General features: G+C 44.2%; 1 protein-coding gene across 1 annotated transcript in view; it reads right to left on the bottom strand.

Annotated features, from left to right (window-relative positions):
- Positions 1-13,267, bottom strand: part of LOC144773041 (von Willebrand factor A domain-containing protein 5A-like) — a 584,045-nt gene that overhangs the window by 117,716 nt on the left and 453,062 nt on the right. Inside the window, exon 16 of the mRNA XM_078657811.1 lies at positions 12,450-12,524. Within this exon, the coding sequence (XP_078513937.1) occupies positions 12,450-12,524 (75 nt within the window). The remainder of the gene's footprint in view (positions 1-12,449; positions 12,525-13,267) is intronic.

Genomic DNA, 13,267 nt, shown 5'->3' with positions numbered 1-13,267 from the left:
TAACAAGAAGTACATCTACTGGAAGACGAATTGGCAGAGATAGTGAAAAAACAAAAGTGGGTTGATATATAAGTCTGAACTAATCAAACTTGTTGTGCTAAGGGGGTGGCTATACTTTTCTGAAAATTGGCTGAAGTAACAGTGGAAGAAACGAGATCCAACACCAAGGGGAGATGGGTCTCTGCAAAAGTGAGGCAATTTGGCAAGATATATGTTTTGGCAGGATATTACGGGCCAAACACAGATGACCCTAACCCTCTGCACTCTCTATATAGCAATCTCTTAGACTTCTCGGCCCCAATAATCCTCGATGGAGACTTTATTCTAATGATGAATCCAAGAGAAGATAGACTACCTAAAGGGAAAGTACTTGACCTGCCTAAAATGAGAATTTGGCTGAAGAGCAACATGGAAGACCTTGGCCTGGATGATGTGTGGAAAACTAAAGGGGTTAAAGAACACAAATTCACCTTTAAAAAGAAAAAAGTATGAACATTTGTCCAAAATAGATTTCTTTTTAATAGACAAAAGCCTATGCAAAAATGTCGGGAAAGTGGAACCCCTACCGGCGCATCTATCGGATCACTCCACGGTCTGAATGGAATTATTAGTAGGCAAGTCTCAACCCCCATCGAGATGGACACTGGATATAAAACTGCTTCTAGATCAAAAGATTAAGGAAAAATTGAAAATAGAGACAAAAGTATACTTTTTAAATATTAAAACGGGAACTCCCATTCAGATCACATGGGATGCATACAAAGGTGTTCTCAGGGGGAACCCGATTAGCCTAACAGCTCTTGAACCTAGAAACTTGAAGAGATAACTTAATCAGATAGAGAGTGAACTACAACGCCTGGGATGGGCACTAGAGCAACCTGAACATCCTCAAGAAGTGGATAAAATAAAGAAAGAGATAGAAAGGAAAAAAGAGGAGCTATCCAATGCCCTGGAGCTTCTAGTTAGAAACAAGTGGGAGGCAAGCAAGCTCTCACATTACGAATATGGGGAAGGTTGCAGCAAATTGCTAGCTTGGAAACTTAAAATGGAACAAAAGCGTAATAAGATTACTGCCATACAACTAGACGACCGGATATGCTTCAGTACAGACGATCTAGAGATTGAGAGAGCTTTTATGCAGTTTTTTCAGAACCTATATTTAGAGGACATCACAGCCTCAGAGGATCATATAGACTACTATCTAGCAAAAATAACAATCCCGACATTGTCACAAGAACAGAGAGTGGACCTTAATTCAGAAATAACAATTGATGAGGTGGTCAGTGTGAGAACAAAATAAAAAAAATGGAAGGCACCTGGCCCAGACACGCTAACAAACAATACTATACACTCTGTTGGTAATACTGTAATTATACTAGTTACTAGTCATGAACTTATGGAATGGCCTAGCTACTAACACAAGTACAGCTATAATATTTTGTGCACTATCCAAGCAGACCTCTAACTAGCTACATACTATTGATACACTCTTCTAAATACCCAGTTAGTACTCATGCAGTGTAGGAATCTTCCAGTTTGTCCCATGCACTTCTTTAATCACTTATCTACCACTATCTACTTATCCTATCACTCCACCAATACGTAAGCACTTATAAATTAAGTGTTCACTCTGTTTGCAGCACTGTCATCATTCCAGTTACTAGTGGTATTCTTATAAAATAACCTAGGCACCAACACAAGTACACATAAAATGTTCTGTGCATAATCCCTACAAATCTCTAAGCAGATACATACTATTGGTCCACTCCATAAAATACTGAAGTAGTACCCATGCAGCGTAGGATACCTCCTGTCAGTCTCATGCAATTCTTCACTCACCCATCCAGCACTATGTTCTTATTGTTTCAGGCTGCCAATACCTAAGCACTAATGGGGCAGATTTACAAGCACCCTGCGCCACCAGTACGTCACTTCATATTTACAAGGAAAGGAAAAGCCACCCTGCATGGTTTTTCCTCTCCTTGTAAATACGACCCCTTCATACACAGAACTTTGCGTTGAAGGGTCGTTCCATAGGTGTTGCTCGGGGTGTTCCCAACAACACCCATAGAACAAGACACATCTCCAGATTTATGAGAAATTGTAAATCTGGAGAATGCTGCGCCATCCTAGAGTTGGTGTAGCAAGGCGCAGCGAGGAGAATTGTTTTAATTTCTCCTCATTTTTTCCTCTTTTAATGCATGCTGCATTCCACAGCACACACTGAGAGAAGAAAATGCCTTTACTGAAGGTGTCCCTTCCTGCACAAAAACAATCTCCGCACGATACAGACATCCTTGCACCATGGTGCAAGGGTGCCTGTGTCACTGCATGGCTGCAGTTTGTGCAGCAGTGCAGAAGGAAGCAAAGAGTTGCAACATATTCATGTACATAGGTCACATCCCTGTGCTTCGGAAGTGCCACAGTGCAGTGCAGCTAAAGAGCTTGCAGTTTCACGCTGCAGTACTACCTCATAAATCTTCACCTATAAATTCACCATACACTACTAATGCATTGTTTCAGTCAATCATGCTGTATACATATATTCAACCAAACTTTAACACATTACCTTGCAATTATAGTTCTTTATTTAACCAGATAAGGTAGTTCTGATAAGAACTTATTTTTTCTTCTTTTTTCTCTTGTATTTTTATTTTTTGGAATTTTTTTTATTTTTGTTGCTGTTTTTTCAAAAAGTGAACAAAAAAAAAAGAACGAATAAAACTATTTATTTATTTATTTATTTAGAAAGTTTTATAGAGCGCGAACCAGATCCTTGCGGATATCAGAGCGCTTTACAAGCAGTGAAAATGTATACAAAAACAGTACACAATAGCAGTATATATCAACCAGTATGAGATATAAAAACATAATACCGCAGTACACAGTGCAGAAATACAGATATGTGTGGATAAAGTGGATAAAGTGTGAATAAATAAAACAGCCAAGAGAGGTAGATCAAAAGCCGAATCCTAAGATGCCCTAAATCTAGTCTCTGATATAGAGAAAGGTGCGGGCCGAGAGAGCCAACGTGCAACGTAGATTGTCTGTTTGCATCTATATAGGTCGTGAATGTCAGAGAGTCTCATGTGAATTTTTCCATGAGGATCGCCTTTACTTCCTTTTTGAACAGTGCAGTAGATGTGGTAAGTCTGGTTTCTGGGGGTAATGCGTTCCAAATCCTAGGAGCCATCCCTGAGAAGGAGCGTTTGTAAGTTTTCGCCTTAATAAATCTGTGTGGCTTCAGTAATAGGCTTTCTGCACTTCTTGTGGATCTCTTGCCTCCCGAGATAGACAGTTTCCGAGAGAGATAGCTGGGTGCTTTATGGTGAATGGCTTTGTGGGTTAAGCATGCTATTTTTAGGTGAATTCTGGCTTCCCATGGTAGCCAGTTCAATACTCTCAGGTCGGGGGAGATGTGGGACCTTTTTTTTGAGCCCGTGATGAGCCTGGCTGCAGCGTTGAAGGTGGCTCTTAGAGGTGCTGTTGTAGCTTTGGGGAGACCGCAGAGAGACACTTCCATATTCGATCCTGGGGATAACTAGAGCTTGAAATGCCGTTTTGAGGTTGTTTTTTGGTAGGAAGGGTTTAAAGTTCCTTAGAATATTAATCTGGAAATTTGCACCTTTTGTTGCATTGGCAATGTGTTTATGCATTTTGAGGTTGCCATCAAGGGTTATACCCAGAGATTTAGCTGAGTCAATGATTGTTGGTTGCACGTTGAATGCCGTGAGGTGTTTGAACCAGTCCTGGAGGAGGGGGATTTTGGAGGGTGGAGCTATGAGTAGGAATTCAGTTTTGAGTGCGTTAAGTTTGAGGTGGTTCTCAGTTAGCCATGTTTGGGCGCTCAACAGTGTTTGGTTGAGTAGTATGACATCTTCAGGAGTATGAATCTTCAGCTAGAGTTGTGTATCGTCTGCATACATGTGAAATTGGACGTTGGAAGCTTGTAACAGGACAGTAAGAGGTTCCATGAATAGATTGAACAGTGTGGGAGATAGAGCGGACCCTTGTGGGACTCCAAGAGTTACTGGAACTGGTTTGGAGAAGGAGTTATTGACCTTGAATTTTTGGGTCCGGTTTTGAAGAAAGGAGATAAACCAATTGAGCACTGACCCTGATAGACCCATTCTGAGGTTCAGTATATCGGTCAGGTTCTCATGTTTGACCGCATCGAAGGCAGAGGAGAGATCTAGCAGGATGAGTAGGCATGAACCATTCTGGTCGAGTATTTGTAGCGCATCATCGATAATGTGAGTCATGGCTGTTTCGGTGCTATGCCCTGCTCTAAAGCCAGATTGGTGATTGTCAAGTAGGTTGAAGAGGTCAATATGTTTTGTCAATTGTTGGAGGACGCATTTTTCCAAGAGTTTGGCTAGGGTAGGGCTGTTCGAAATAGGTCGATAGTTGTTAACATCCATTGGGTCAGCTGTGTTTTTTTTTAGGATGGGTGTGACATGCCCTATTTTGAGGACGTCAGGGATGCACCCTTGCTGTAGAGAGCTGTTGATGATCTTGGTCCAGAGCGGCAGGATCAGAGGGGTTAGATCTTTAACTGCGTTAGCAGGGAGGGGATCGGTGATATGATTGGCTGGCTTGAGGGTGCTCAGAATCTTGCCTACAGCTTCTTCCGTGTATGGGTCGAAGGAAGACCACGCTGCATCATTTTTTAGTTGAAGTTTTGAGGTTGTTCGTTGAAGCGGAGTTGGAGATGGAGAAGAGGGAGGTATTGTTATAGGAGGGTAAGACTGTAGGACTGTGAGGTCGTTGAGGAGATCCCTCTTGATGTTTTCTGTTTTGGTGTTAAAGAAAGCCAAGAATTCTTCACAGGTGGGTTGGGTGCCTGAGGTATCTTGTAGTTGTTTAGGTTCGTCTCTAGATTGTGATTGGATTAAATCAAACAATTTTTTGGGTCTATTTCTTGCCTGATCTAGTTGGTGAGAGAAAAATTTGGCTTTAGTGCGTTTGATCTTTCTGTAATAGTCTTTTCTCTTCCTTCTTGGAGTTTTCAGGTGTTTGGCAGAAGGGACTGATCTCCAGAGACGTTCTGAGGTTCTAAGAGAGCGTCTGTCATCGTTCAGCAGGTCATTGAACCAGGGTTTAGAGTTTTTAGAAGGCACTCTCTTTAGTTGTAGAGGAGCGTCTTCATTGATAACCGTAGTCATCGTGTTAAGATAATGATTGGTGAGGTCATTTACGGAGGAGAGGTCCTCCGAAGGCAGGAGTAGTTTATGTGAGTGAATGGGCAAAAGTGTTGGGCTTGAGTTTTTTCAAGTCTCTTTTCCAAATTTTTGGTTTAGCAGATTGGCTGCAATAAGTTTCACTGTTTCCCTGATGAAGAAAGTAATGATGTAGTGGTCTGACCAATCACAGGGGAGGATTGAGTCAAGCTGGATGGAATTGTTTTTGGAAATTATTAAGTCCAGTATTGCGCCTTTTTTGTGAGTGGGGCTGTTGCAGATTTGGGCGAGGTCAAGCGTGTTGATGAAGTTTTTGAGGCTGTTGACCGTTGGATCATCATTATCATTCCAATGGAGATTGAAGTCGCCTAGAAATATTTGGGTGTTTTGACGTCCGATGGTTGTTGTGATCATTTCCATGAAGTGTTCAATGAAAGTCAGGTTATCACGCGGCGGATGATATATGGTGTGAAGAGAGCAAACTGGCGTACCATTACTGGTGATGTCGATGCACATGTATTCACAAGAGAAGAAGGTGGGGGATATGGCTCTAATTACTGATAGGTTGCTCCTGTGTATGCAAGCTATTCCTCCCCCGACCTTTTCACTTCTGTCAAGTCTGATGATGTCATAGTTAGGTGGTACCAAAATGTCCAGAAGGGGTGAGGAGGATTCAGTAAGCCATGTCTCTGTTAGCACAATCAAGTCCAGCTCATGAGAGATGATGAGGTCGGCGACATCTACTGCGTGTCTAGCGGCCGATCTACAATTCAGGAGGGTGCATTTGAGAAGGGGTGTCGTGAGAGAAGGGGTGGGATCGGGTGTGAGTGTGATTCTTCTAAGGTTATTATCACTGATTCCTCCATTGTTGTGAGTGGCAGGTCTGTGTGGATTGGAGGTGATAGCCCTAATCGTGTGTGTCGTGGCGCTAGGGGAGAAGGGAGGGGGATTATAGGAGAGTAAGAGGGAGCAAATATCTTTCTCCGAGAATGGGTTAGTGCATCGGATAGGGCGGGAAGGGAGGTTGGGGGATGGGATGGAGTTCCATGGGAGGCGATGGTGCTTGGGAATATGTGAGATGTGCATGGAGGGGTAGCTTGATCTAGCCTTGTAAGTCGATCTGATGTGCGTTGGTTGTCTAGCAATCATCTTTTTGACAGTGTGGAGTTCGTCTTTGATTTGTAGGAGTTCAGACAAAATCCTATTGTGACTGATAATTTCCGTTGTGTGTGAGGTAGGTCCAAGAAGAGTGGTGGGTGATGTTGCATGGATGGGTGGAGGGGCACTTAGTGTGGGTACAGTAGGTGAAATGGATGGTTGTTGTTGGTAAATAGCAGTAGTGGGTGTAGCTGAGAGCGGACGGAGGATAGAAGGGGGGGTGCGTTCGGGGTCGGAGTGGAGGAGAGCCGATGTGTGTGCCAGTATTCGGTCTGTGTGGTACACCTGGGATGGGATTGAGTGTGTTGGTGGTTGAGGCGTAGGGGGTTGGCTGGGAAGTGGGGGTTGATCTGAGGGTTGGTAGATAACGATGTGTTGGGGTGTGTCGGGGTAGAGGGTAATCTGGTAGGTAGGGGTGATGGGTGTGATGCCTGGGGCGGGTGGGGATGAGGTGGGCGGAGGGTGGATGATGGGGATGTGCGTGCCACTATTCGATCTGTGTGTTGGGGTCGGGGTGTGTATGAGTGTATTGGTGGGTGGGGTGTAAGGGGTTGGGCGGGAGGTGAGGGATGAGCTGTGGGTTGGTATGTCGTGGTGGGGTGGGGTGTGTGGGGGGGAGGGTATTCTGGGAGGTAGGGGAGGGTGGGTGCGATGTAAGAGGGGGTGGGGATGAAGTGGGCGGGGGGGTGGATGATGGGGATGTGGAGGAGGTGACATATGTGTTGGCCGAAGGGGTGGATTGGGTAGGGGGCGAGTGACGGGTTGAGTCAGGGGGATTGCATACATGATCTTTAATGATGGGGAAGATCTTCTCAAGTAAATTAAGATTGTGATTCGTGGCTTGCATGAGGAGTGTGCCATTATTATAGATAGAAATTGTTGCTGTAGCTTGGAAGATCTGTGAAGGTGCGATAGAGATAGCTAACCCATGTGGGGATTTTCTGGTGGAGGAGATCGAAAGTAGTGTAAGGAATGCTTTGCGCCATTGGGCTCTGCGTTTGGTGTGGAAAATGATGTCGGTTGTAATGTGTCCCTTGTGCTGGGAAAAGTAGGGGTCAGCGAAGAGGGTTTCAGGATGCAGTTTTAGGAAGTTATGTTTGAAGCGTTTAGAGGCTTTTTGTGAGAGGTGTGGAGGGTAAATGATATTGAAAGTATGTGTGCCTAGGGGTTCCATGTTATGTGTAGAGCAAAAGATAGGAGTGTGGGTGCCTAGGGTCGTCGTGGGATAGGTTGTGTGAGTCCGGGACTTAGATAAGGTGATGGTGATCAAATCCACTCAAATAGGTTAATTTGGTATTACATAATATAACCATATAAGCATAAAAAGTCTATATCGCCAATATTCGCCTTGCGTTCCAACAGACAGTTGATAGTTCTTAGAATGCGTCTTTGAATCCTCTTTTAAAGGTTCAGAATTTGAAGCTTAGATAAGTTAAGAGGGTGGTCGGGTAAGATCCTTGTAGCGGAGTCGTTCCAAGATGGCCCCCGCCTTGGTAAGAACCTCCTAGACCACAGTATAGTCCTATGTTTTTTTCCATTGACTGTGGATCTCCTGGTGTAGTCTCATTTCAATTTCCATGCAACCTTTGAGATGTTTTTAGTCTGATATGCTTTTAGTCCTTTCTCAATTGTGATGCTTTTAGATTCAGGTCCACCTGGCTTGCTATGAGTGACCAATAAAAGGGGGAGGGTCATTCTCTCTTGTTGTTGTGCAGGACAGCCATTTTAGCCATCAGTGCCCCAGTGACGATGCCAGCAATGCTAGTATACACAGCAATACTCAGCAGAGGAGTTATAAACATGTAGAGGGGCAGTGATCACCATGTTACCACAGTGGATGCTGTTATAGGCGATAAGATCTGGCTGCAAGCCAGGTCAGGGCCAACCGATACTTCTCTGAATTGTGTGGTCAGATGTTGTATTGCATGACAGATCTTAAGCCCCAGGTTGAGAGAATGGGGAGCGGGAGATCGGAAATCTCCACGTTTTCAGCGTTATGTGCTGCGCTGTGGGGGCGGGGCTAGTAGAAACGTTTACGTTGGAGCCCGCAGTGTTTATCACGAAATTATCTACCCCTGTGTCTCTGTAGCAGAGCAATGATGTAAGCGTTGTCGCTACAGGGCAGCCTGCATTTGGTTCGCTCGCTTGCAGTTACCTGGATGGGCCCCGTCTCCTTAGGTGTCTCGGCGATCAGGAGCGAGTGGCGAAAGATTCCCGGGGGAGACGCTGCAGTGGTGAGGTGCGGTCCGCCTTCTCGGGTGAATCACAGTGCAGGAACGAGGGGCATATGATGTCTGGTGGAGCCACTGCAGTGATGTGGGTGATGTGAGGCGAGCCGCCTCGTCAGGCGAATCGGAGCAAAGGAGGGAGCTCTCGCAGCCCGGAGGAGCCGCTGCAGTGTTGTGAGGCGAGCCGCCTCCTCGGGTGACTCGGAACGAAGGAACGAGGAGCTTTTTCTGCCAGGTGGAGGGCTCTCCCTGCAGTGGTGTGGAACCAGCAAACTTGCCATGCACCGTCAGACCCCTGCGCGGTCCGAGGACAGAATGGGCTAAGTCTGACCCCGACTAGCCACGTCCATATAAAATTACTTATTCCCCCCCCCAAAAATGTAACAATGATGGTTGCGTTGCGCAGCACAAACTGCATCCACCGACTGCTCACCGAAGCATACAGCCTAATTCCTTTTTCACTACTGTGAGGCCTACCTGTCTCATAGGCCAGCACTGGGAATTCCTTAACAGACTTTTAAGCTATAATTTCTGATCAGAGAGGAGTGGCTTTTTCATGTTTCATATCTTTGGAATGGTAATGATTGATCCTCCTTACTGGTGAAGCTAGATTTAACATTTCTGTTATAGGAATGCCACTTTTAGAAAGTGGACATTTTCCTCCAATTACCGTTCAATGTGTCAGACAGCCTTTCTACAATACAGGTCTGGTGTGGGGGACAGCTAAATTTTGCACATTCCGTCTAGACAGCCACAAACACAAGAAGGTGAGGGCCATCTGCATTCTGAGCACCACTCTGCATTCTGATGGGTCTTCCTCGGTAGGGAGGAATGGGAGGGACTAACATTTACACTTCAATAGACCAGGTCATGTCCACACACAAAACACTGATTTATCCCCCCCCCCTCCCCAGTTAGCCTCGCAGACTTGACTCGGTTGAGAGGCATATTTCTGCACATCAGAGAGTCATCCCAACATCAAAGGAATTTTTGGGTATAGATCCTGGGTCTCGAGCACCCACAACTTAGACACTTCTGGATCTTGAACTGAACATCTGTCAGAAAGATTTCTGTGCTGCTTAAAGGACTCTACTGGACTGATTTTCTGGAAGGGCTGCTTTTCTCCTTGTTTCCCTGCTGCCTGCTGCTCCCTGACTCTGCTGAAAGAGAGCTGGACTCTGCCTTCCCCCAAGTGTTCTCCAATAGCTTACTGGCTCGCATCCTATTTTCTGAAGTCTCAGGGCCAAAAAAGGCTTTCTGCAGGTGCTGCTGGACTCTGCCTGCTGTGAGTCCCAGACTTGCCTGAGGTGCCCTTTCCAAGTTGTGGTCCTCAAAAGGGGGTTCCGCACTTGTTTTGCTATGAAACTGACACATCGTCACCTTCGCGCCCATCCGAACTGACGCATCGACCTTTGAGGGAAAGGCTGTTCGATGACAGATGTTTCTACAGCCTGCGCGACAAAACGACAATGCTCTGCGTGGCTCCATGATAATGCATTCATGTTAAATAGGAAGCAACAAGACTGCCCCATCCGCAGAACATTTGAACTGTTTGACCAATCTGAACAAAATTGACAAACTCAAGTTGTGACCATTGATGACAGTTTCCCCATTGCGTAGTGCAAATTATTTAAGGTGGGATAGTTATTAAGGGAGCAAGCCAGTACTCTCTACAGACCGAGTGTCAACCTCTATATTAGATATGTCATCCTGGTCTTTCCCCAGACGGTTTGCCTTTTTACCTCTCATTTTTGCTGATTATTTTAGTTGGCCTTAGAACTCTAAGCACTTTACCACTGTTGACCAGTGCAAACGTGCATGTGCTTCTCCCTAAACATGATGACATTTGTGTATACCCGATTGACATATTTGTTGTACTGGTAAGTCCCTTGTAAAGTAGTATACCATAATACCATATACCCAGAGCCTATACTTCATATGTTACTAATGGCCTGTAGCCATGAATGAGCCATCCACATAAGTAGCCTTTCAAACCTGTCTCAGGCCTGCCAAAGTAGTACCTGTGTGTTGAGTATACTGTAACATTGGTGTGGGGTTTAAAACTACTTGCCAGGCCTTACACTCCCCTTTTATTACATGTAAGCCACCACCAAGGTAGGCCCTAAGTAATCAGAAGGGCAGAGTGCCATGTAGGTAAAATGTAGGACATGTACTTTTAAGTTTGACATGTCCTGGTAGTGACAAACAGCCTAATTCAGTTTTCACTACTGTGAGACCTACCCGTCTCATGGGCCAGCACTGGGAATTCCTTAACAGACTTTTAAGCTATAATTCCTGATCAGAGAGGAGTGGCTTTTTCATGTTTCATATCTTTGGAATGGTAATGATAGATCCTCTGCCTTCTGTGAGTCCCACACTTGCCTGAGGTGCCCTTTCCAACTTGTGGTCCTCAAACGTGGGTTCTGAAGCTGTTTTGCTATGAAACAGACACATTGTCACCTTTGCGCCCGATCAGAACCGACGCATCGACCTTCGAGGGAAAGGCTGTTCGATGACAGATGTTTCTACAGCCTGCGCGACAAAACGACAATGCTCTGCGTGGCTCGATGATAATGCATTACCTTCACTTCAGTGAAGCTTGATGTCGACGCAGAAACCCGACCTCGTTGAAAAGATCCACGTTCCGTGCCCTCAGCGTCAACACTTAGCTCCATCCAAGGTACTTTCTCAGCAGGCGCTGCATGGATCCTGTAGCTGGACGCCCTCCAACACGGTCAGCCTGAACTTTGGATTTGTACCGGTTCCTCGAGACCACAAGTAACCTTTTAAACGCTGGTGGCTTCTAAGCACTGTTTATGCGTTTAATCTTTAAAAAATAATATCTCGACTTATACTGATTGGATTATTTTTGTTTTGGTGTTGTTTTACTAAGAAGAATATTCTCTATTTTTCTAAACCTGTGTGGAGTCTTTTTGTGGTGTATTCATTGGGTTACTGTGTGTTTGTTGCACAAATATTTTACATATTGACTCTTTCAATATGCTCTGTGCCAAGCTACAAGAGGGTGAGCACAGGTTATCTTTTGGTGTGTATCTAGGTTACCCTGAATAGAGTGGTGGTTTCTACCTGGCCTGGGTGCATAGCTCAACTAACCAGTAATCCCATTTTTAATACTCTATCACAGATGTGAGGTCACACCTCTGCAGTATGCATATATGGGTGAGGAGGCCAATCCTTTGCCAAAGGTGCCTTGTTATGGCATGTCCTCAGTCACCATCTAACACAATTCTCACGTCATACAAAGCGCTAAATCAAGTCTTAGCTACCATTTAGCAATTAAGAATGCTTTTCAGCTTGGACAACAAATCATCTGATCATCTAGGTAGCTCTTCTGCCGTCCTCACACAACTTCTATTGCTTATTCTTTACCTGGGCTTCACTCAACACCTGGAGTATCCTCAAAATGACATAATACGGCAACAATGTAAATTATATCATTTTACAAAGCATCTGCTACTATAAATTTGTAGTTTCAAATCACTAGAAGTATTTGTTGTATCAAAATAACTCAATGGTACAACATAACATAATATATCGTCATTCCCATCCACAAAGTAAAAGATACATTTTGCTCGTGTTCATTCTGCATTACATTTCAAATAAACATATTTAGGCCTTTTTGTCTCTCCTCAAACAATTTTAAATACTTTTCCATTGCTGCCACATACTCCTGGAAGAGTGGACTCCAGAACAAAGGTTTGGTTTGACCAAAAATACCTTTGCATATGGGACCTAGCATTTCTTCTCTCTCATCTCTTTACTACACCGTCTTCCTATTTAGGAGGGAATTTGAAAACTCCTTTGTCACTCTTCACAGACGTCATTCATCTCTTGATCCCCCCTAAAAACACACCCTTCTTACATGATTCGTCGTCCATGTAGGCCACTTGCATGCTATAATCCACTGCGCTATCATATCTTGCATTCTCTGCAGAATCTACAAAAAAGAATGGAAATTGCTGTTAAAAAAGACATTTCACCAAAAAATTCGTTCAACTTCACAAATAGCAGGGAAATCTATTGTACCCTCTAGTCACCATCTGCACAATCGAGGATGTAAACCTGATTTATTGTTTTTTGTTTTATATAGCACCCTTAACACCAAGGGGGTATGACATTGGTTTACAGCACTAAAGGTTTTTTAGACAGCAATTTTACCCCAAAAAGTCATTTTAGAGTGTGCGGATCACATGACCTGGTACTAGACCCAAAGGTCGCTGCTGCCAAATCCACAGATAAATGGGTGAACAGAGTTAATAATTAGCAGAATGTTCTGACATGTTTTGCCAGAAAAAATACTATTCCCTTCTACAAAAGTGATGATGCGTAGGGATCAAAATTCTTTGGCTTAGGACGGGGATTCTTGCATTTAGAGAATTTGCATAATCTATTTATGAGATAACAGTGTTCCTAATCAAAATTGTTCTAGATTGGCAAACTTAAATAACTAAGTAACTGTTAGTTTTGCTCAGCTAAAGACTAACTGGGTCAATGAGCTGGCTGCTTCAAAATCATAGAGGCAAATTAAAGAAAATAAGCGACTTAAAGAAGAACTATGGAGCAAAATGGGAAGAAAGGCAAACAAAAGGTAGAAAAGGCAGAACAAAGTAATCTGCCTAAACAGGACATCTGTTTCTCTTGAGGTGGCTTTTGTTGACGTTGGAGTCATCTAGAGTGGCA

The sequence above is a fragment of the Lissotriton helveticus genome, chromosome 8 (assembly GCF_964261635.1).
Source record: "Lissotriton helveticus chromosome 8, aLisHel1.1, whole genome shotgun sequence".
Classification (NCBI taxonomy): domain Eukaryota; kingdom Metazoa; phylum Chordata; class Amphibia; order Caudata; family Salamandridae; genus Lissotriton; species Lissotriton helveticus.
The sequence above is the reverse complement of the archived record's forward strand: the minus strand, read 5'-3'. Positions and strand labels throughout refer to the sequence as shown.